This window comes from Myodes glareolus, chromosome 27, assembly GCF_982192425.1.
Source record: "Myodes glareolus chromosome 27, mMyoGla1.1, whole genome shotgun sequence".
Lineage (NCBI taxonomy): Eukaryota > Metazoa > Chordata > Mammalia > Rodentia > Cricetidae > Myodes > Myodes glareolus.
Window position 1 is genome coordinate 32,135,849 of NC_142052.1, and position 25,636 is coordinate 32,161,484.

The window sequence follows — 25,636 nt, forward strand, 5'->3', positions numbered from 1 at the left end:
TTTCACTTAGGGGTCAGTCTCAAGGCTACATGGTCTCAAACTCACTAATATCAAAGCCACTCACACTCCCCTGTTCTGTGATTATAACCATGTACCTCTAAGTTGAGTTGAAATGTGTGTTTTTAAGGGACTTATTGTTGAGTCATACAAACATAATGAAAGAGTTAAAAGGAAACATCATTGTTTTGATAAATAACAATGTTTCTTGAAATTCTATAATTTAAATCGCCAAGTCATTTCATATGTTCACAATAATGGGTTATTTTTACTGCACTGTCAATTCCATCCATTTAAAAATGTTTGTAGTGTGTTTTTGTGAATACACATGTGCCATGCTGTGTATGTAGCACAGTTAGGAAAACTAACAGGTGTCTATGATTTACTTCCACTTTGTGAGTTTTAATGCTTAAACCTAGGGAGTCATTTGGCTTCAAATAACCTCAAAGACACTTCTTTGGGATTAAAAATTATTTGTGAATGAGCTGATGTATGAGTGTGTATCAGTAATGCTGAAGTGAACAAATATGATAAAATTTGTAAGAGTATTAGGGTAAACAAGATATAGAAGCCAGGTTATCAGATTTAGCAGCAATGAACTTTACTAAAGGATGGAATTCTTTGGCATGTAATTTTGGTTCTGAGAATGTATTACAAACACATGTCTTGTTCTATGAATGTAAAAATTTAAAAAAATCTGTGCTGGTAAGAATATTTTCACATGTAAAGAGGACTGACTATTCAAATTATCCCATGTTCCTCTATTCCTGTATGAAATTACATTTCCAATTTGAAAAGAAAACAAGAATTTACTGTTGTAATATTTCTTCTAATTGGATTTGAGCACCAGTGAGATGACTCAGTGGGAAAGGACTGTTCTGTGCAAGACTAGAATCCTAACCTTGATTGCAGCTTGAATTTTGCAGGAAAATGGATGGAGCTGGAAAACATCCTTTTGATTGAGGTAACCCAGACACAGAAAGACAATTATCACATGTACTCAGTCATAAATGGGTTTTAATCATAAAGCAAAGAAAACCAGCCTAAAAATCACAGTCCCAGAGAACTTAGACAGCAGTGAGGACACTAAAGAGACAAACAAAGTTCTAATATACATGGGAATTAGAAAAAGACAAGATCTCCTGAGTAAATTGGGAGTATAAGGACCTTGGGAGTGGGTTGAAGTGGAAGGGAGAGGCAGGGAGGGGAACAGAGAAAAATGTAGAGCTCAATAAAGATCAATTAAAAATTTAAAAAAATAACATCAAGTTATGATGTCATACACAGTTGATTGCTGATTATCCTACTTTATTACATCTATAAAAGATAAATGAAGATGTTTCTTTGAATACACACAAGGTATTTAATGTTTCTTATAATTTATTTTTTCAGTCATTTAACATAAATATTGTGAAATTCTGTTGGAAAAAACCCACACATATTTGGAGTCCATCATCTACCCTTGGACTTGTATTCAGCAGGCAGACACATGAGCATCATGAGTTCAAACTTACCCCTGAATCTTCACTGACATCCAAGCTAGGATGAATAACAAACAACAAAATCTCAACAGAACTGGTAAAAAGATAAAAATCAAAACCAGAAACAACAACCCACCACATTTACTTGAAAAGTATGTTCCCACATGGCCTGACATTTCAATAATCAATGGGACACACGTGTGATTGGTATACCATTCTATACATTACAGCAGAAAAATACCTATCACTTGGTAAAGGCACACTAGAAGACGACCAAATCCAGAGATGGACTATAAGGACTACAAAATAAAATTCACTAAATGAATTTGCCACATTATAGCACACTTTAGTACCTACCTCAAATATTTTTTTAATATTTTTATGGCTTATTTAACTTTATTTTATGCGCATTGGTGTGAAGGTGTCAGATCCCCTGCAACTGGATCTTCAGACAGTTGTGAGCTGCCATGTGGGTGCTGGGAATTGAACCCGGGTCCTCTGCAAGAGCAGTCAGTGCTCTTAACCACTGAGCCATCTCTCCAGCCCCCTACCTCAAATATTTCAAAATAGAAACCAATGATTTCCACCAGTCTTAAGTGAACATGGCATGTAATTTACTTCCTTCAAGGCTACAATAAAAAATAATTTTACTTATAGCTGAACAAAACTATGATGTCCAAAGATATTAACCAATTGTTTTCATGAATAGAACTTTCTTTTTTTTGAGTTTGTTCCTATTTCCAGACTTCAAAGTGATATAAATACACTTAAAATATTTAAGGCACTAGAGTCATGGCTAGGTGAGTAAAAAATGCTCATTCACAGGACTAAGGTCAGATGTCTGAAAGCTTCCTGTAATTTCTTCTGCAAGATCCAAGGTATTAACTTTCTGTGGACACAGAATGCACATTCAAATACACACAGAGAAACACACATACATCATATAATTACAGATAAAACAACTTTTAAGACCAACGATTTTTCACTCATGAACACTTTTCTCCTGTAATCATTTATTCCTGTAAAAGAGGAGCTGAGAGGCGTCTTACAGCTTACTTGCACAGTGAATTGGTTCATGTAAAGAAAAACCAAAGTTAGAGCTGAAGTAAGAGAAATTAATTTTTCTAAGAAAGCTTCCCAGTAGAAATATCTGGTGCTGATCTCCTCCACTCCCCTAAAGGAATATTAGGTAAGTTATGGCCACTGCTTCTGTGCTCTTCTGGGGCTGTTTCCAAACAGAGGTATCAATTGTATCTTGCCTCAACTCCAGGAATTTCTCAACTATTCCAGTGAAAGAAGGTATTCACAATGTTAGGAATATTTTCCTAATGTGAGCTCTCCGCTGACACAAATTTCTAATCAAGCCAAATCAAAACAAGCCAAATTAAGAAATATCCAGGTTTCATGGGAGTTTTGAACTTTTGGGTGGCCCCCAGGGGGAAATGGGAAGCTGTGCAAATGAGACCACAGAGAGGGAAAAAAGGAGACCACATGTTCCTCTTTTGGGAGATCACTTAAATACTCTTGGGAGTGGTCCTGACCTCCTCCCACCCCGGGGAGGGGTCAGGACCTGGCCTGCTGGGATTTGGAGTCCAGAGTGCTAACTCTAAGAGTCAGGCCCCTAGGATGGATGCAAGGGGCTGGGGCTTAAGCTCCCAATTTAACATTCTAGACTCTTTGCATATAGGAGTGACAGAAAATTGGAGTGGAAATTATGACAGACATTTAGGCTCTCTTTGGAAAAAAGGGCGTAGACTCAAATCTGGCTACTTCCTGCAGTCACAGAGCGATGTGGAATAGGGGAGAGGTAGGTGTCCACGTTCAGTGAGAGGTATGGATAGAAAGGCAAAAGGCAGGTATCTGTTCCTTGAGGGAGATGAGAAGGCAAGCATCTAGGAAATAAATTGTTATCACTAAAGATGAGTGTGCCAGAGTGAAGAGCAGGTAGGATCTTCATTGCGACATCCTAGAAAACCGGAGGCTGGACAGACGAAGTGTCTTGAGTAGGCACCTGCTTGAGCCTGGAGAAATGGTACCAGCATGGGTGTCCCAGAGTTTGGTAGCCGAGGGGGTGCTGAGAATTATCATGTGAGGTCCTGTCAAATGAGGTTCGAGAGACCTAGGAATTAACTGTTTGAGAAGTTCTCTGTCCCCTGAGGAGAGTAGGGCAGGTTTAGGGGCATTAGGGTCCATTGAGGTGGTGGTAGAGAGACAACTGTCAGCATGTGAATGGAGAAGGAACCTTAAAAGGGAGAGGAAGAGTAGGTACCCAGCCAGTGGAGGAGTTTGGACTGGGAGGTGATGGTTAAGGAGAAGGGGCCTGCCATAAAGCAGCTCCAAAGGGCTCAGGCCCATAGGGGAACATGAGGTGGTCCTGGGGCAAGTCAGGGCAATGGGGAGAAGGAAGAGCCAAGATAACCTGAGTTCAATGGAGAGCTTGGTTAGTTGTTGTTTGATGAGTTCATTGTTCGTCTGGATGGTTTGTGGGACAACAAACTGAAGAATGATGTGGTCCAGAAGTACCTGAGCCACCATATCTGCTGTTTCTCTGGAAACCAGAAACACTTCTATCCATTCTGAAAAAGTGTCCACAAGTGTTAAGAGATAATGGAGTTTTTTTATGAGTAGGCATATGGGTGAAATTAACCTGCCGATCTTCACCCAGTTGGTGTTCGTGAAGCTGGTGCAGAGACTGATGTATGTGGAGAGCCCCTTGTGGGTTGTCCTGGGCACACGTCTGGCAGGAGAAGTGAATCTGTAAAACAGAATCTCGGAGATGGGTGGGATTAAAAGGGGCTCCTAGAAGCGGAACAAAGCTTTGGGGAAGTGGCTTAGGATTTCTCCACTTAGTAAAGGTGCTGGGCAAACAGGTATCACGGAGAAAGAATGAGAGAAAAATTGTCCTGCAAGAATACAGGGTGGTGGCAAAGTTTTGATTGGGGAGGAATGGGTCCCATCTACCCCCATAGCTGCAATTGGTGAGGGAAACTTAAGGCCTAAGTGAGAATTAAAGTAATGGTCTTACCCGCCACTTGCAGCTTTACCTTTGACTTGAACAGGGTTATGGGATAAATCAAGTCTGGGCAGCATCAATCCTCTGCAAGGCTGAGAGACGTTTGAAGGCTGGCACAGTTCCACCTGCCAATGGTGATGAGGCCAGACCTCTGTGGCTTGGCATAGAAGACAAGCCTGCATGGGGTCATTGTGATTTCCAGTGTCCAGGTTGCTGGCAGATAAGGCATAACCTCAGAGGAGGCGTAGTGCAATATTGTGCCACGTGACCATTTAGGCCACACTTGAAACAGTTTCCCTGTGAGGCTGACTTAGGCTGAGGTTTACCAGGATAGAGCCTTGTAACTGGTTTCCCTTGACCCCTTTCCTGTGACCTTAGGGCAGCTGCTAAGGCCTGGGCCTGTAGATTGTTGTAGCTTTGTCTGTCGGGAAGACTTAGCTTATTTTTCTCAGGCATTAAAAACTTTGAAGGTCATTTTCACCACTTCCCGTATAGGAGTTTGGGACTATCCTCAACCTTTCTTTTTTTACTTAACAGGTTTCTTAAAGTAAAATTCTTATTAGTTTTCAAAGGTTATACTTTTACCTTTAGACATATACACTGTTGTATGAGAAATATATTATTTCATATGCACAGAGTGGCACACATATTACAAGTTGATTCTGGTTTGAAAGCCATTGCTAACACTTGTTGTCTTCTACAAGCTTTGCCCCAATGGTTTCATGCTTCCTTTTCTCACCATTGGTGCTGGTGTGATTGGGCCAATTTTCATTCATGGTCCTCTTTTTCTATATTGCTTTATAAATAATACCATTCAAAATATCCACCTCCACCCATTTTCCTCCCACTTCCCCTACTCCCCCTACCCCCTTTCCTTCTAGTCCTAAGAGAAGGCATGGTATCCTGCCTGCCCTGTGGGAAGACCAAAGCCCTCCCCCCTCCATGCATGTCTAGGAAGGTGTGCAAAAAGCCAGTATATGCATTAGAATCAAATCCCAGTGCTATTTTCATTGGCTTCTCAGTTAGCCCTCAATGTCAGTCACAATCAGAGAGTTCAGTTTGATCACATGCTCACTCAGTCCCAGTCCAGCAGGCCTTGGTGAGCTCCCATTAGATCAGACATGCCATCTCAGTGGGTGGATGAACTCCTCGTGGTCCTGACTTCCTTGCTCATCTTTTCCCTCCTTCTGCTCTTCATCTGGACCTTGGGAGCTCAGAACAGTGCTCCAATGTGGGTCTCTGTCTCTATCTCCATCCATTGCCTGATAAAGGTTCTATGGTGATATTCAAGATACTCATCAGTGTAGTTATGGGATAAAGCCAGTTCAGGCACCCTCTCCTCTATTGTCCAAGGATCTAGCTGGGGAAAATCCCCATGGATACCTGGGAACCCCTCTAGAGCCAAGTGTCTTGTCAACCCTAAAATGGCTACCTTAATTAAGGTATCTTTTTCCCTGCTCGCATATCTGCCCTTCCTCCATCTCAACCATCCCACTCCCCCAAGCTCTCCCCAATCCTCCCCTTCTCCATTCTATCTCTGCCTCTCCCCTTCCCTCCACTCAACTCCCACCCCCATGCTCCCAACTTTTGCCTGGCGATCTTGTCTGCTTCCAATTCCCAGGAAGATCTACATATTTTGGGGGGGGTCACCTTATTATTTAGCTTCTCTAGGATCACTAACTATAGGCTCAATGTCCTTTGTTAATGGCTAAAATTCACTAATGAGTGAATACATACCATATTCATCTTTTCTGAGTCTGGAATATCTCACACAGTATAGTGTTTTCTTTTTCCATCCATTTGCATGCAAAATTCAAGATGTCATTGTTTTTTACCACTGAGTAGAATTCTAATGTGTATATGTGCCACACTTTCTTTATCCATTCTTCCATTAAGGGGCACCTAGGTTGTTTCCAGGTTCTGGCTATTACAAATAGTGCTGCTATGAACAAAGTTGAACAAATGCTTTTGTATAATTGGGCATCTCTTGGCTATATTCCCAAGAGTGGAATTGCTGGATACTGAGGTAGGTTGACTCCCAGGTTCCTGAGAAACCACCACACTGATTTCCAAAGTGGTTGCATAAGTTTGCATTCCCACCAGCAATGGATGAGTGTTCCCCTTACTCCACATCCTCTTCAGCATAGGTCATTATTGGTGTTTTTGCTTTTAGCCATTCTGACAGGGGTAAGATGGTATCTCAAAGTTGTTTTGATTTGCATTTCCCTGATCGCTAAGGAAGTTGAACATGACCTTAAGTATCTTTTGGCCACTTGAACTTCTTTTGTTGAGAATTCTCTGTTCAGTTCAATACCCCATTTTTTCATGGGGTTATTTAAAATTTTAATGTCTAGTTTCTTGAGTTCTTTATATATTTTGGAGCTCATGCCTTTGTCTGATGAGGGGTTGGTGAAGATATTCTCCTATTCAGTAGGTTGCCTTTTTGTCTTAATGATAGCATCCTTTGCTTTACAGAAGCTTCTTAGTTTCAGGAAGTCCCATTTATTCATTGTTGCTCTTATTGTCTGTGCTACTGAGGTTATACGTAGGAAGTGGTTTCCAGTGCCCATGTGTTGCAGACTACTTTCTACGTTTTCTTCTATCAGGTTCAGTTTGGTCAGATTTATATTGAAGTCTTTAATCCATTTGAGTTTTGTGCATGGTGATAGATATGGATCTATTTTTATTTTTCTACAGGCTGGCATCCAGTTATGCCAGCACGATTTGTTAAAGATGCTTTCTTTCTTCCATTGCATAGTTTTAGCTCCTTTGTCAAAAATCAGATGTTCATAAGTTTGTGGATTAATATCCGGTCTTTGAATCAATTCCATTGATCAATATCTCTATTTTTATGCCAATACCAAGCTGTTTTCATTACTGTAGCTCTGTAATAAAGTTTGATGTCAGGGATGGTAATGCCTCCGGAAGTACTTTTATTGTATAGGATTGTTTTGGCTATCCTGGGTTTTTTGTTTTTCCATATAAAGTTGATTATTGTTCTCTCAAGGTCTGTGAAGAATTTTGTTGGGATTTTGATGGGGATTGCATTGAATCTATAGATTGCCATTGGTGGAATTGCCATTTTTACTATGTTGATCCTACCAATCCCAGAGCATGGGAGATTCTTCCATTTTCTGGTTTCCTCATCAACTTCTTTCTTTTTTTTTTTAACATTTATTTATTATGTATATAATAGTCTGTCTCCATGTATGCCTGCAAGCCAGAAGAGGGCACCAGACCTCATTACAGATGGTTGTGAGCCACCATGTGGTTGCTGGGAATTGAACTCAGGACCTTTGGAAGAGCAGGCAATGCTCTTATCCACTAAGCCACCTCTCCAGCCCCTCAACTTCTTTCTTGAAAACCTTAAAGTTCTTGTCAAATAGATCTTTCGCTTCCTTGGTTAGTGTTACCCCAAGATACTTTATGCTATTTGTGGCTATCATGAAAGGTGATGTTTCTTCCTCAACCTTTCTTAACTCATTCCTAATATCTGGTATTCTGAGACAAAAATGGGTAAGCAGAAGGATTAGTAGAAAAGGAACCTAACTGCTTGCTTTTCTATCTGAGAGAGATTTGGAAGAGAAAAGGGAGCGGGGAGGGGCTATTCCAGTGCAGGGGCGGGGCAGGAGCACAGTGATGAGGTAGGAGGGGGAGGGGGAAGGGGAAGGTGGGGAAGGTAGAATTTGACATTGAACCTCCGAAATGGGGTGGGGAAAGAATGATGCTCTGCAGGAGGGGTTGAGTAGTATAGGCTTGAGGAAGTGGGGGAGGGGCCAGTGCCTCTGGCAGCATGGTGCTGTGAGACACTGGCTACTAAAGCGAGAGCACAGCACCCAAAACCTATAGACATATGTAAGCTCTGTCCATTTGTCCTTACGGTGACAAAAAATTAGGTCTCAGAAAGTGGTAAGGTCAAGACTTAGTACATAGGGAAATTAGCCATTTGGGACAGATTGTATTAGACAGGCTCAATTTAAAAAGAATTTTTGTAAGAGGTATTACAGGGGCAACAGCGGATCTGACTTTGAACAGTAAGTGCCCATTTTAAAGTCTATGCCTAACCACGTGACCTAAGTCCACTCCAGAGCGTCCACCAAAATGGCTCTTAGGTCCAAATGGGGCCGTGGAAATTGAATTTCTGGTACCCCAAAACAAACAGATTTTCACCTCAAGCCCGGTCTTGCTGGTCTGACTGCCACTGGGAATCAAACCCCTGGCGTGTGCTGCGACTTCAACAGGAATCTGAAAATGATAAAAAAAGTACAAATGGGTCCCCCCCCCAAACCCTATAGCATACACAAGAAAAGGGACTCACCAAGATGCAGCCATCGTAGCCCAGAAGCCGGATTAAGTGTGGCATGGAGAACTTGAATTGTAGACTAGGGAGGCTTTCAACATGTGGCCTGCTGCGTGGAACCTCCAAGATGTTAAGAATATTTTCCTAATGCGAGCTCTCCATTGACGCAAATTTCCAATCAAGCCAAATCAAAACAAGCCAAATTAAGAGATAACCAGGTTTAATGGAAGTTCTGTGCTCTCGGGTGGCACCGAGGGGCCACATAAATGTGACCACCAGGAAGAATAAAATGAGATCACATGTTCCTTTTTCGGGAGATCACTTAAATAGTCTTGGGAGTGGTCCTGACCTCCTCCCACCCCGGGGAGGGGGTCAGGACCTAGCCTGCTGGGATTTGGAGTCCAGAGTGCTAAATCTCAGGGTCAGGGCGTTAGATAGGGCCTGGAGCCTAAGCTCCCAACTTAACAAGCATAACTCTTGAATCAGGAGATTTATTTGAGAGGGAAGAAAACATGAGTATGAATATCTCTGCCAGTGTGGAAAGGGGCAGCTGCATACTGAATGAGCATAGGACTTCTTAGGACCAGACTGCATCAAAAGAGATACTGATGGTGAGAATTTGCTGGATTCAAACCCTGATCCTGAAAAACTCAGAGATGGGCTTGATTTTATGCCAAGAAATTGGTTGCTTTGTGCTCAATTGGACAAGGGTAGAGTTTGTTTTTATGGTTCTGGTTGGAGAGCCAAAGTGTGTGTCTTTCACTGGTCCTTTTTAATGTTTTGGCTGTTTTCAGGGAGATGTTATTTCTTTACCTATTTCAGATTCAGAGACAAAGCACTTTCCATTGGCTCTGGTTTCAGGACCAATGTATGTTTCTTTGAATACCCTTTCTCCAACTTATAACACTTCATAAAGGGTTTGTCCATTAGATTGTTGCTTCAAACTAAAATAAAAAGAGGTATCATGATGCTTGAACAGATTGTTGACACTAACAATTTTTTTCTATACAATACAGTAGTTAACTGAATGTAAGTGGCTTCAGATTTTAAAGAATAGTTTACAATAAACCCTCAGTTTTTTCCTCAAGTCCAAAAGATTATGGTACCATGCACACACAAGCTTTATCAGATTGATTACACACAAAAAGTCTTACTAGTATATGAAGCACAAGACATTATGACACTGAATTCATTTATAGAATTTCACTACAGTATAATTTTCTTCATGTTTTTGAAAAATACACACATTAAATTCAAAGTTACCCTACAGGATGATTTATTTTATGTATTTGGAGATGATTGTGAAGAAGGATTTACCACACCGATTACATTCATAGGGTTTCTCTTCAGTATGTGTTCTTTTATACAATTAAAGAACACTGTCTCTAGCAAAGGCCTTAACACTCTGATTAAATTCATATGGTTTCTCCACAGTATGTGTTCTTTTATGCTTTTGAAGATGACTGTGTTGAGCAAAGGCCTTACCACACTGATTACATTCGTAGGGTTTCTCTCCAGTATGCATTCTTTTATGAACATGAAGATTCATTTGATATGCAAAGGACTTACCACACTGATTACATTCATAGGGTTTCTCTCCAGTATGTGTTCTTTTATGCTTTTGAAGATGATCCTTACGTGCAAACGCCATACCACACTGATTACATTCATAAGGTTTCTTTCCAGTATGTGTTCTTTTATGATTTTGAAAATTACAGTTTTGAGCAAAGGCCTTACCACACTGATTACATTCATATGGTTTCTCTCCGGTATGTGTTCTTTTATGACTGTGAAGATTATTTTGATATGCAAAGGCCTTACCACACTGATTACATTCATAGGGTTTCTCTCCAGTATGCATTCTTTTATGCAATTGAAGAAGATTGTGACGTGCAAAGGCCTTACCACACTGATTACATTCATATGGTTTCTCTCCGGTATGTGTTCTTTTATGACTGTGAAGATTATTTTGATATGCAAAGGCCTTACCACACTGATTACATTCATAGGGTTTCTCTCCAGTATGCATTCTTTTATGCAATTGAAGAAGATTGTGACGTGCAAAGGCCTTACCACACTGATTACATTCATAGGGCTTCTCACCAGTATGTGTTCTTTTATGCATTTGAAGATGATCCTTACGTGCAAAGGCCTTACCACACTGATTACATTTATAGGGTTTTTCTCCAGTATGAGTTCTTTTATGATTTTGAAAACCACGGTTTTGAGCAAAGGTCTTACCACACTGATTACATTCATAGGGCTTCTCTCCAGTGTGTGTTCTTTTATGACTTTGAAGAACACTGTGATAAGCAAAGGCTTTACCACACTGATTACATTCATAGGGTTTCTCTCCAGTATGTGTTCTTTTATGCAATTGAAGAAGACTGTGACGGGCAAAGGCCTTATCACACTGATTACATTCATAGGGCTTCTCTCCAGTATGTGTTCTTTTATGATTTTGAAGAACACTGTGATCAGCAAAGGCTTTACCACACTGAATACATTTATAGGGTTTCTCTCCAGTATGCATTCTTTTATGCAATTGAAGAAGATTGTGACGTGCAAAGGCCTTACCACACTCATTACATTCATAGGGCTTCTCTCCGGTGTGTGTTCTTTTATGACTTTGAAGAACACTGTGATAAGCAAAGGCTTTACCACACTGATTACATTCATATAGTTTCTCTCCAATATGTGTTCTTTTATGCAATTGAAGATGACCATGACATGTAAAGGCTTTACCACACTGATTACATTCAAAGGGTTTTTCTTCAGTTTGTGGTCTTTTATGTGTTTGAAGAACACTGTGTTGAGCAAAGGCTTTACCATACTGATTACATTCATCCAGTTTCTCTCTAATATGTGTTCTTTTATTCTTTTGAAGATGACTGTGATCAGCAAAGGCCTTCCCATGCAGATTATATTCATATGATTTCTCTCCAGTATGTGTTCTTTTATGCATTTGAAGGTGACTGTGATGAGCAAAGATTTTACCACATTGCTTAATTTCAGAGCATTTTTCTCCAGTATGTGTTTTTTCATTCCTTAAAAGATGAGTGTTATAAGACAAGTATTTAGCACAGTGAGAATATACTGAGAACTTCTCTCCAGTTTGATTTCTTTCAATCCTGCAAGGATAATTGGCACATGTAAAAGCTTTACCACATTTAATGCACTGTTAAACTTCATATCTGTATAAATTAATTTCATATTCTTTCCAGTTGTAAAAAGGAATCAAATATTAAGGTTTTATGACTTTGCTTGAAATCATGTTTTGTTCTTTCATTAGGGGTCATTTTGCATCTGGAAAAATATTTGTGATAAATTCCTTTGTGTCATGGTTTACCTTTTATCATCTATACCTATATTTTTTCTATGATATTTTTCACATTTTTTAAGAGAACTGCATACACTGAGTGCTTTACCAACTTTTCTGCATTCATAAATTTTACTATATTGTGAATCATTATACATTTCCTAGTGAACTAAGAAACACAGAAGTATTTGCACAGACCTAGAACTCATGGGTTTTTTGTAATATGAGTTGGTTTATGTATTAACAATGATGGTAGAAAATCAATTACATGTATACTTGGATTAAATCCAATGAGTATACTCTACATGGGAAAAACAGTTTATCTTCTAATTGTTCTATAGGCGAGATATGATAAAGCTTTCCATATCCCCATGCTCATATGCTTGTGTCAAGAATAACATATAATATACATAGGAAAGGAAGAATAGTGGAAGATTTCCACATTGAATCCTCACAGTTTGACTTTCTGTTCTTCACAGACCCATGGTATAGATATTAAGGTTTCTCCACAACAACTGCCCCTTGACCCTTGACTCTAACAGCTGCTTTCACTAAAATTAGCACAGTCACAAAAAGTATATGAGTAATACAAGGCTTACCACGGGCTATTGATTTAGTAGAAAGTTTGTAGCTACACTCATCATCACTGAAATGTGTATTTTTTTTTGTCATGAGTAGCAAGAAACAAATGGACTGGCAGATCTACTACATAGCTCTCATGGTGCTATGACTCAAATGGTGATATCTGTTTAGTCATTGCTTCCTTGACTTTTTCTTAAATGAAAGCCTTGAAAATGTAATTCACATACATGAAATTGAGGTATATAGATTTATGAGAATTGAATAACCATCAATGCATTTAAAGCTGTGCTTATTCACACTGTTGCTTTTGCTTAAAAGTTCCAGGGCACATCACAAACTCATCAGAGACACATTGTTATGAATTTGCACAAGAAAATTACCTTGCATATCTTCTAGAATATTGACTATGTTCTTCAATGTTACAGTCTTCCCAAATGTATCCTAAAATAAAGTACCAGAATATGTAAGTGATATTATTTAACATTGTGCAACAATTAGCTTATTATCTTAAGTGCACCTAAGAATTATGACTGCATTGTTCACCTCATTTTTTCTTCCTAAATCAAATTACAGAACAAAATCATAAACCAAGAAAAAGTCGTCCTTATTTTGAAACATGAAGGAAATTAATTTTTACCTATAGTAGTTAGGTTTCTGAAGGTCTCCAGCATCACATCTTCATAGAACTTCTTCTGGGAAGGATTCAGCAAATCCCACTCTTCCTGAGTGAATTTGATATATACATCATCATAGGTCACTGCCTTCAAAAATATACCACACATGTGTAAATGTAAGCATGACAGTGACAACATTGGAAATGCATACTTCTTTGGAAGTATAGTTGTATTATTCTGGTGTTCATTACTCTTATTTCAAGACATAGACAGTCACTTTAGAAGAACATTTAAAAAAAGAGACAATTCTATCATTTCTCTATACTTTGAATGGAATTTCACCTTTAAAGAGCAATGTCTATTAACAGGGAGAAAAAAGTCAACAGTACATCATATGCATGAGAAAATTTGTATGAAAAATTACTGACTATAAAAAGATGGACAAACTGGGTGTATTGATGTATTGTGCCTTTAACAACAACACTCAGAAAAATAGAGGTGGGTATATTTGTCTCTGAGTTGAATGCCAGTCAAGTCTATGCAATTGGGTCCAAGAGAGGCGGAAGACCCTCTCTCCATTGTAAACCTCAATGTTACAAACAATGGGACAGAAAAACTAAAAGGCTTTTATTGAAGTTCCTACAAAGAGTTGTTTTCACTCCATTTCTGTATTCATCTTCCAGACCCCTGAAGTACCCTAATATAAACTGTAATACCAATAACATTTTGTAGAAAAAGAACTTCCTGTATAAAACAGTTATAAGTGGACAGATGAAAACAATTGAAATATAAGTGTTGGTCATAAATAATCAACATAGAGCTGGAGAGAGGGCAGAGTAATACAGTCTTAATGGATCTTAAATGTAGGTAGACACATTTGCCAGTAGTTACATGGGAATCACAACTTTCCATTTTTCCATGGTCAGGATTTTTGAGATCCTTTGATTACTCTGATGACCAGGTATCCATATGGTGCATATCCAGGCAGACACAGAAAATAGTCATAGTGATTTAAAAAAATAATCTCCCCTTCCCCACTAAATCCATACACAAGGAGGCTCAGAAAACAAGGGCCACTGCCAACATGAACCACATGGACCAACATAACTACAGTCTGGATCATGGTCCATCCAAGTCACAGTGGAAATGACAGTTCAACAGACCTGCTCTGAACACCTTCCACTCATTACAGGATAGCTTATAGTCTTCCTTACCACTCTCTACAGCAGAGACAGAAGAGACTCGTGAAAAGAACTCACAAACTGTCTGCCACTAGTACTCTTGATTGCTAACCCTTCCCAGAATCCGTCACTGGCTAGGGCCACCCAGCTGGGCCTCACAATATTAGCAGCTCCTCTACAGGAGGATCAGAGATCAAATGACTCAGACAGCACAGGTCTTCCATGTCTGCCTTCCCAGCCCAGCAGACAGGGCCCCAGTTTAGAAGGTTTGTATTTAGTACACATTATTCCACTCTCCTAGAGCACATGCTGTTCCTCATCTAAAGCACAGGGTCCTTTGTGTGCACATTCCATTACACATTCACTTTCCAGTGCAGCCATCCCATTGCCTCAGAGATGGAAAATCCTGCAGAAAAACACAGGTCACATTCATAAAGTAACTGTGGTTACTTTGTAACTGTTGTTAAAGAAAAACAGACCATGAATTAGAAAACAATCCAGGCATATTAAGGCTTGGAGGCAGCAAGGAGAATGTAAATATGATGTAGTTGTAATCTCAAAAATTATTTTGAAAACTTGAAATAGACTTTATGGTCATGTACTCCAGAGACTAGGAATTTGTATTAGAGCACATTAAAGATTTCTCATGTATTTTCTCTAAAGATCAATGTCTTAATGCAGAAAAGTTCTGTTAAGTATGGGGCACAACATTTTACCCAGATCTTCTATTTTAGATGAATTACTGTAAATATAGCAATTAGGTCTCAAGATAAGGTCAGGCCCTTTCCCAGATTCTTGATTGCCATGGTCTGTGGACTGCAAACAGTGGTCAATGAGGACATACATAGAGCATCTACAATTGACTACCTGATTCCACATAGCTAATCTCAACTACTGTTGAAGGAGGAAAGCTCTTGCCCTCAGTCCAACCTCTCCCTTTCTGCACTGTGTCTCCACCAGCTTCAATAAACTATTTTACCTACTGTGGTCTGAAGACAGAAGGAATGTTCCATATGCAAATCATTTCCCTGCAACTGCATTGCATAGTCAACTACATGACTCAAATGCATACTTTTAAAACTGTGAGGTTTTACAGGCATTTTTAAAAGGAATTTTTAAAGTGTAATGTTCAGGACAGCAAGGTCATTGCCCTGGACAGCAACAGAGCAAGGCCACCTAAGTCAACATGAGAGAATTTGTCTCAGAAACAGTTTTTCTAACAGGATGTAAATACAGCTGTTCTAGAATTAATATATCTTTCCATTGAGAAATCACATCACACACTTAGGGTTCCAACCTGTAATGCCTCCTTGAAAGGCTTGATAGAGATTGTTCTTTGATATGGGGATTGTTGGACTAGAAGTCCAAACATCAGGGAGGAGTTGCTCCAGACATCACTCACATAACCAGAATTGATGTAAAAGCAAGAGGATTTTTATTCTGTCATGACAGGGCCCTTCAGGTTCAGGATATGAAAGACCCCCAATAGCTGTTACAGCCCATCTTTTAAAGCGAAAAGCCATAGACACAAGGGGGGAACCTGAAGGTTGTTTTCCAACTTACTGGATTGGTTTATTCAAAGGGTTACTAGCAGTGATTGGTCTATCCCAGGGCAGGAGAATAGCTGTCCGATCGGGTCAGATAAAGGGGAGCATCTGTGAGCCATCCTAACCTTTTCCCAGTGACTGAATCAATACATCAGGAACTGAGTCAACATCTGTGGGTTGTCTTTGCCTCAATTCCCAGAATGGAGTTATGTTTGAAGATTCTTCACAAGGATACAGGAGGATGAGCAGTCCAGCATGTGTGTGTGTGGGCGACTGTCCCATTTCCAAATGGTAAGAAGCTTCAGAAAATGTCTTTAGAGCTGAGAGGCCTCAGAAATGCATTCAGAGTCTTTCATTCCCTCCTCTTCTTTTGCCGAATCCCAATCTTGGGATTCTCTGAGGTCTCTCTTGAGAGCCTGATATTAGTGGGTCAGTACTAAAGCTTGGGTAATACTGAGTCAATCACGAATGAACATCAGGAGTGAGTGGAAAATGGAAGGTCCAAAAGTTAAGAGGAGTAGCAAAATGAGTAAGGGGCCGGTGTTGCAAGCCTATCATAGGTCAGTAGAGGGCTCTGGGTACCTATTTTCTGCAGTCCTGGGACTGGAAAGAATCTGGTTACATAGGTGTTGATATTGTCTGGCTGGGGTTTTTAGACATAGTCTCTTTTCAGATACTTCTGTCAGGGTCTGCTTTTTCTGGTGTCCCCTATTACAGGGAGCATGAGAGGTAATATTGCTGAAATTTCTAGAGGAGGCTATCCCCGTATAATAAGGAGGCCCTGGTACCAAACAAAGCCAACAGAATTTTGTAGGGGTTTTAAGGGAGGGAGCCGGGAAACGATGGGGCCTTAGGGCTTGGTGTGGTGCTTAGGGCCCCTGCAAGAGGGGGTTAGGCTCCCCCACCTTGTCGAGTTTGCTTACCCACCCCCAACAAATATATCAGTCACAATGTCTACATGCAGGATAAAAGTCCTGGAGAGTTCGTTTGGCATTATTATTTGTTTCAAGAGTCTTTTGTTTAGCTTTGTGTGTGCTGAAGCTTTTATCTGGAGTCGTCCTGTGGAGGTGCTTGCTTCACATGAGATGAGTGGATCCAGGCTGCAATGTCATCTACTTTGAGAGCAGTGGGTGTCATAAGGAGCATGGCATAGGGTCCCTTCCAGGGAGGTTTAAGGCTCTAGGACTGATGTCTCCGGACATATATGGAATCACCAACGGATGTGAAATCTCTGGGTGTCCAGGCTGGTAGGCAGCAGCCAGAGGCTTCCACACCTGGGCTTGGACAATCGGGAAGGCCTTTAGGTGGACAGATAACTGTCTGGGAAGAACAGCATCAGGATTATGTACCTCATCCACCTTAGTAAGCGGTGGCAGCCCTCACATAGGATCTTGTGAGGAATGAGTTTAAATTGCCCAGGAGTGTTTTGAACCCAGAACAGGACAGAGGGAGGGAGGTCTGTCCAGTCATTTTTGCTGTTCTTCAGGGTCAATTTTGTCAGGGTCTCTTCTAGGGTTCTATTTATCCTTTCTACCTGACCTGAGCACTGGGGTCGGTAAGCACAATGCAATTTTCAATTGATCCCCAGTTGGGTGGTCAGTCCCTGACTTACCTGGGCAACAAAGGCAGGTCCATTATCAGACCTGATTACCTTGAGCATCCCAAACTTTGGGAAGATTTCTTTTATGATCTTCTTAGCCATTACATGGGCTGTCTCAGTCCTAGTCAATGTATGATGGCTATCTTTTTTGGTAAATGTGTGGCCTTGAAGAGGCTCAAAATTTCCACAGATGTCAACAGTCCTCTTTGTCTGTATATTGTTCCATGTATATGTGTATATGGGTGGTGGCAAAAGCATACCTGCTGTCAGTTTAGACATTCCCTCTGCCATCGTAGAGCTTGTATCAAAGCTGCTACATCCACGGCTGTCATGCCAGTGTAGCAGAAATGCTGACTGGACGGGCAGGTGTTGCCAGAGGATTGGGATCTGTGCTTCTCAGAGCTGTGTTCCAGGTGGTCTCTTGGCAATCAGTTGTGGTGTAATGCCACCTGAGTCACCATTTGCACTGACTCAACTTGGAGCCATATGTGTGTCTTTTTCCTTGTCTTTGTATTCTTTGTGATCCTTGCATATTGCTAACAGATCAGACTATTCCAGGCAGTTGCGGATACAAACAAGACTGCTGAGGACATTTTTGAGCTCTGCCCCATTATTCATTAAAGCCTTAAAAGAAGTAGCCAGTTCTGGGAATTGGCAGGGTCATCATTAGGACAATTCCTTGATGATGTGGAACAAAAAGAGTTAATTTTACCAGGAAAAACCTTAGAAGCCTTCTGTAGGAAAACAGCTGCAGCAACACTAAATATTTGCCTGAGAAATATGTGCAGTTTAATAGGAGGGCTATGCAGCCTTCCTTATGGCCAGAGTAAACCTAGGCTAATTACAACATCTGACCCTGAGAGTCGGGAAGGGAAGGGAGTTGAGATTAATGGTATAAGATGAGTTTCAGACAAGTTTGAGATCATGTCTTAGATATTTCCTAGCAGAAAGTTTTCCCAGGAAGATAATAGCCTTCTTCTTTCCCACCCAGGCACACAAGGTCACTTAGCTCAAACCAGCCAGCCACCTGGTGCAAGCTGATAAAGATAGTCTTGCTCAAGGGCAATGGTTTCTCTGAAGGCAAGAAAAAAGAGTTTATTTTACAAAATATGAGAGAGCAAAAGTCCTTGTACCCATGCCAAAGCATCTTCAAAGATTCTCTTTGTAAAACTGTTTTATGCTGTTCTTTTCTATTTTGTGATCTGATGATGTATGCCTTTGCCAAGTTCATTGTTTGTAAAAATATAAAAGCCTCGCACTGAAAAAGTAAAATCACAGCAGCATGCCTCAAACACATTGAGAGTGGTCTGTCTGTCATTTCCTCCTCCGTATCCTGAAATCTCCTGAGCCTTCGTCCTGTTCCCCCACGGTCTGAGTGGCTCCCCTGAGCCGGTCTGTGGCACAAAGCCACAAGTTCAGCTTCCTGGGCAGGCTGATGTCCCTTCAGGGAGGCTACTGGCCCAGATTATTTGCTTCCCATCCACCATTGCTGCCTCAGCCTTCCACTTACCTTCAGTCTTGTATACCTGCTCGGCTTGGACCCCCAGCCTTGTGCCCCAGGCAAACTTCACCATCATTTCTGGCTCTGTCTGGCACAGCTCAGCCTGCCATTCTGCTAGCTGCCTGTCCTTTCTGAGGATCTATAGTCCATCGATGTGAGCAGAGCACAGGAGCAGGGACTGTGGTGGCATTGTGAGTGCTCTATCACAGTCTGACATGGGTGAGGAGAGTGAGACTGCAGGGTGAGCAGCCAGGGCTCATGCCGGGCTTTAGGGAAAGCATGGCACCAAGGTAGTTGCTAGGAGGCAAGGATTTCTCCAGCAGTGATGGCAGGGGGAGGTGGTCATCCTCAGCAAGGAGGGCCTGGTGGAGGCGGAGGCAGACAAGCAGCCTGCATCTCCTGAAGAACTGAGAACAGCAGGGAAAGCGAAAGTCCCTCATTTGGTCAACAAAAGCCTTTGATCATACATTCAGGGGTGACCAGGGAGGAACAGAGTCCTTTATTTGTCCTTTTCCCAAATTTCTAGTTCATAAGATGTCCAGTTTGTATTCTTTAATTTTTTTTCAATGGTTGTTTTAGCACAAAGTACTCAGTTCTTGTGTCCCTTCGAAAATCTATAGAGGTATCTAATGTCCTTTTTCTTGCAATAAGCACATTGGCCTTTGTCCAAGGGCTGCCTCTGTCCGTCTTCATCTGTCTTTGATCTTCTGTTGCCCAGGCTCCCTATCTGTCTGAGTCCTGCCTTTCTTTTTCCTAGTTAAATATTTCTTTCTTGTCTACAATCTTCCGGTTTTCTCTTTCCTCTGCCTCCCGCCTCTCTCTCTCTTTTGCTTCACTTTCCCCTTCTCTCATTTAACATTTTCTCCCCAAATTCTGTATAATCTTGCAACTTATCTACCTGCTGTAACTTTCTCCTTATATCTGATGCTGATTGTTCTATGAAGGCCATGGCTACCGCAGCCTGCTGACCTTCAGAGGTTGGGTAAAATGCCTATAAACCTCCATTAAACATTTAAGAAACACAGATTCTTACTGGTCCCTGGAGAACCTCTCTTACATTGGCTGAATTAGTGGGGTGCTTTGCAGCCCCTCTGAGTTCTGCCACGAGACCAGCATCTTGACTGTCAGTTTCTCCTTTTAGCTAAACATCATCATGTAGAAGAATGAAAACAGACCCATATATAAATATGCACAAAACTGAAATCCAAACGAATCAAAGACCTTAACATAAAACCAACAATACTGAATCTCATAGAAGAAAAAAGGTTTAAATACATTTTCAAACACAGCCTCAATGGCATAGACACTGAGAGAAACAATCAATAAATAAGATCTCCAGAACTGAGAAGCTTTTTGTATAGCAAAAGATATAATCAACAGAACATAATATCAGCCTGTAGAATAGGAAGGTATCTTTATCAATTATTTTAAAAACATATAAGGAACTTAGGAATTTAGTCCTCATAAGAACAAATAATCAAATAAAATTATGTTACAGACCTGAACTGTAAACTCTCAACACATAAACTTAAAATGACTGAAAGATATTTAAAATTTGCTTCAATGTAATACCCTTAATCATCGGGGAAATGCAAATCAAACAACTCTGAGATTTTGTCTTATCCCTGTAAAAATGACCAAGTTTAAAAATATTGTTTGACAATTTACGCTTAAGAGAATGTGGGATAAAAATCCTCCATTTTTGGTAAAAATACAAACTGATAAAGCTACCTTGAACATTAGTGATGAATTTTTAGAATTAGGTAACAAATTACCTTAAAATTCAGCAATATCCCTTTTGGGCCTATTTATGAAAGATGTTTAGTCATACCATAAGGATATGTGCTTAACTATGTACATAGCAGAATTATTTTATCATAGACAGAATCTGAAAACAACCCAAAATGTACCTCTTTTATATCAATAATAAATGAGGATCATCATGTTTTTAAATAGCCATAAACATTATAAAGAGTCAAAAGGGCCATTTTAACTCGGCCTCATCATTTAGCAATACCACCTTTGCCGTTGTAGTGGGGTGAGAGGCTTCACCTGATTTTTGCCATGTGGGGCAACTCGGGGCCCCCACCTCATCACAAGCATTGCGAGCAGTCAAGTGTCAAATTCAGATCTAAACATGGGCCGGTTTAGAAGCTCAGATGAGCTGTTCACATGGCCCTGGCTCAGGGCCAGGGCTCCTACTGCAATATTTCTTGAAGACAGTGTAATCCTGTACCCATCTAAACAGAGGTGGGAATTCATTTTTTGGGGGGACACACTGCATAGTAAGAAATATAGGAACCAACCTGCAGTTTTTCTATAAGCACATTCTTTCAAAGTGACTCAGCTTAACTCCCCTCAATTTTTAAACCAGAAGCTTTACCCTGGACACAGCACGTGATGACTGGAACAGAGCATCCCCAGAAGAGAGATGCTATCAGGGCTGGGAGGCCCTTCTGATGTTCGCCTGCCCTACAACCTGTTGCTCCTGAATCCACATTCGCCGTTTACCAAAAGTCACAGGGATACTCTTTCTTAAAAAAATATTTATTTATTATGTATACAATATTCTGTCTGTGTATATGCCTGCAGGCCAGAAGAGGGCACCAGACCTCATTACAGATGGTTGTGAGCCACCATGTGGTTGCTGGGAATTGAACTCAGGACCTTTGGAAGAGAAGGCAATGCTCTTAACCTCTGAGTCATCTCTCCAGCCCGACAGGGATACTTTTTTGTAATCTCTCTATCTGTTGCCATACCTAGCCCTGTGGCCAAAATGAAGAGGTCCAGGCTCTTTATGGGGCGTTTGCTTTCTAATAGGGTATCTGACCCCAGAAAAACAGCCTACTGCAGGTTCCCAGGCTTACTGGGTCCTGTTGGGGAGGAATTAGCACCAACTTTGACCCCCTGGCATGTGTGCCTCCACGGGAGGCCTTAGTTCCGTGACCCTGGCGCTAGCACTGGCTACCTCCCCTGGGCAAGGGCCACAGATCTTTGGCACGAGGCTTCACATGGCACCTGTAGAAGGGGGGTTGCCATTCAGTCCCTAGCACCTTAGTTACCAGGGAAAACAAGCCTTCTCTTTGGAAAGAAGCCCCCGCTGGGAACCCCACTGGAGATCCCCCACCCCAGGACCTGGCTCTAGCCTCAGCCATCCACAGTGAGCTCCTAGATGCGCTGCCACAAGCTTCCCATAACCCCACCTCAGTACCCCCAGCATCCTAGCTAGCACATTCCCAAAGACCCCCAAAAAGAGACTGGGGAGGGGATGGTCAATGGCTGACTTGACTGGTGCCTACATGCTACCATAAGTCCAAGCCCACACAATGGGCTGGGAGGAAAGCTAGTAAACCATCAGAGGCCCCATGAGGAATCCATTCTAGGGAACTTGTCAGGTCAGGATTGGTTGGCCACCTGGAAGCCTCAACTCGGTTCCTCGGGAATGCCACATCCTTTGCCATGGAGGCTCCTCTTGAGCCCTCATACTAAGCCCAAGGATTGGGGGGCACCAGGCCTGGCTGAGGTGGCACCTGGAAATGCTAGCTTTTTCACATAGGCAGTGGGCAGAGTGGAAGAGGAAGGCCCTTGAAGACATTCCTGCCAATAGGAGCTGGGAAGACCTTGGCATTGGCTATAGGGGGAGGGAGCACCCTGGACTAAGGCAGCCCTCCTCCCCCCAGTCCTCCTGCACAGTGCTGGTGGACTCCAGGTCAGAACGGAGCCCTGCTGGAGCAAGGGAGGACGTCACATTCAGCACTGGGACTTCAGGGGGGCAAGCATTCCCCTCTCATGTCCAGCCCCAGTCTCTATCTGCTGTAGCAGGGAGAACTAGCTGTGAGCAGAGGTGGGCAGGATTACACAGCCCAAGAGGAGTGATGAGCCATCAGCTGGGCTTATTTGGGAGCCAAAGCCTTTGTTTGGTTTTAATACACCTAAGATGGCTCTCCCATTAGTGAACTCCCCTGTGGGACGCAGCGGAGGCTCAGTGCCGCCCCAGGACCCGGCACTGAGGGGAGAGTTATGCGCCCTGGGCTCGGGCGATGATGCTAGGAGTTCGAGCGTCCACTTGCCGGTGCCCACAGCGGAGGCTCCTCACGGGGCAACATAGTTGGAGCCCGTGGCGAGCCTTCCCCTGGCCTGCCTTTTCGCCCATGCTGACCGCAGAGGCGGTGGGGCCGGCAGTCCCAACAGCGAGCAGGGCGGTTCAGCAGCGCAGTCCCGGCAAGGCGTGAACAGCCGGGGCCTGCCCGTGGGGTGCAGGATGCCCGCGGAACCGGGGCGCCTTGCACCCCCCTCCGCCCCCGCACATCGACCCTGGCCGGGGAGCACTCCCCAGAAGGAGGGTCAAAGAACAGGCAGTCGGACTGGGTGTGAGAGAGGCGGGGGAGGGGCAGACGGCCATTATCAAAGTCAGTGGGAAGCCAGCCGTGGTGCCTGCACTGTGTTCTGTGACAAAATGGTTTGATCCAGAGTATGTGGGTTCTCTGGACAAGCTCTCCCAGGTGACAATATAGGGAACCTGGTCTGGTTGGCCATAAGGGTCAGGCTGGAAGACTTTTTCTTTAACCTGCAAAACAGTGTCTAGATTGAATGTTCCACCCTGTGGCCAGTCCACTTTAAAAATGAACCATTCCAAGGAGCAGAACACTTGCCAGCGTTTCTTTCGTATTTCCAAAGACTGATTACGAGCTCTATCTTTAACCTCCTTCCAATGATCTAAAGTCAGGGTCAAATGAGTGGTCACTTGCTCAACCATGGTACCAGATTTAGACTCGAGTACAAACAGATATACAAAAACAAAGACACTACATGAAAACAAAGACATGAAAAGCCAAAACCAAACTCAAAATCAGAAAACCAAACTCAAAATCAGAAGCTGCTCAGCACTACAGATTCAGATGGAAGTGAGCGACAAAAAGTCGTGCCTCCTGGGAACTAGAGGAGTGACCTGGTCACTCTTAGTCCCTTCAGATACTGGCCCTATGTAGGTACAATTTCTCAGAATACCAACGAACGCAAACTACAATAATCACAGAAACAAAGCAGACAGACAGACAAAGACAGTATGAACCGCTCTTACCTCCAACTGGATCTGGAATGGATCTGGAAGCAACTCACTTCCCGGCCAATGCACTAAAATGTTGGACTAAAAGTCCGAACATCAGGGAGGAGTTGCTGCAGACACCACTCACACAGCCACAATTGATGCAAAAGCAAGAGGATTTTTATTCTGTCATGACAGGGCCCTTCAGGTTCAGGATATGAAGGACCCCCGATAGCTGTTACAGCCCATCTTTTAAAGCAAAAAGCCATAGACACAAGGGGGGAATCTGAAGGTTGTTTTCCAACTTATTGGATTGGTTTATTTAAAGGGTTCCTAACAGTGATTGGTCTCCAGGACAGGAGAATAGCTGCCTGATCGGGTCAGATAAAGGGGAGCATCTGTGAGCCATCCTGACCTTGTTCCAGTGACTAAACCAATACATCAGGACCTGAGTCAACATCTGTGGGTTTTCTTTGCCTCAATTCCAGAATGGAGCTATGTTTGAAGATTCTTCACAAGGACACAGGAGGATGAGCAGTCAGGATGTGTGTGGGCAACTGTTGCCTTTCCAAATGCTAAGAGGCTTCAGAAAATGTCTTTAGAGCTGAGAGGCCTCAGAAATGCATTTAGAGTCTTTCAGGGATGTGCCTGGTGCCTGGTTTAAATCGGTGGTGGCTTCTTTGTCACGGATTGGAGCCAAGTATCTGGACAATCCAGTTGAACAATGTGTACCCTAGCATCCTAATCTCTCACAGCCCTGATTAAAACACATTTATTTTCTGAGGGCTTTAGAGGCAGTCCTCCCTCAGCTAAATTCTACTTTGTGAGACTGAACTATTTCCAAGGCATTGACAAATCCTTTATATCAGCAATTCAACTCTTCCACGTTGCAGCTTAGAAGTGCAGTGCTACCCAACAGGTGAGATGCCTTGATAACGTCCACATAGTTAAATATAAATGGAGATTGTATGTAAAGGTTAAAGGCAAAGTGCTCAATATTGAGAAGTTACTGGAGAAACTAGGCTTCTCCGAGTTTGTCATATTGAAATTGACAAGAAAGATGTTTGTACACAAGCACCCTGCTCCCAATTCTCTAAGTCGATTAAGCCCAAAGCACAAAGTTATTCAGAGTTCTGTCCCTAGATTTAGGAATTTACAGGACCACACGGGACTTCACAACACAGGGAATCTGGCAGCAACTTCCCACACAGATCCCGGGAGGACACAACATGCTGTCTCCCGCACCTCATTCTCTGCTCCTCCCCATCTGGAGACAGCATCCCCCCCCCCCCCGCTCCCCCCCGCCCCCGCCCCCCCCCCCCCCCCCCCCCCCCCCCCCCCCCCCCCGGCTCACCATGTTGTGATTCTCAGCTCGCCAAAGCTCTCAGTTCGCCATCTCCCCGCAGCAGCAACTTCACAGAAGCGCACGAAACCAATGAAGACTGAACGGGGAAGCC

The 25,636-nt window shown here is 42.4% G+C and overlaps 1 protein-coding gene across 2 annotated transcripts; it reads right to left on the reverse strand.

Moving 5' to 3' along the window:
• Window positions 1–1,359: 1,359 nt before the first annotated feature.
• LOC125414245 (zinc finger protein 431-like) lies at window positions 1,360–25,636 on the reverse strand. Of its 2 annotated transcripts, none has more exons than XM_085684089.2 (4): window positions 25,534–25,636; window positions 13,330–13,453; window positions 13,073–13,133; window positions 1,360–8,736 (listed from the first exon to the last, which is right to left on the reverse strand). In XM_085684089.2, exons 1-4 carry the CDS (start codon window positions 25,534–25,536, stop codon window positions 8,700–8,702), a joined length of 225 nt encoding a protein of 74 aa, XP_085540215.2. In that variant the 5' UTR covers window positions 25,537–25,636; the 3' UTR covers window positions 1,360–8,699. The 2 variants fall into 2 exon arrangements, with proteins under 2 accessions (XP_085540215.2, XP_085540214.2); XM_085684088.2 differs by lacking the exon at window positions 1,360–8,736 and adding an exon at window positions 8,754–11,922.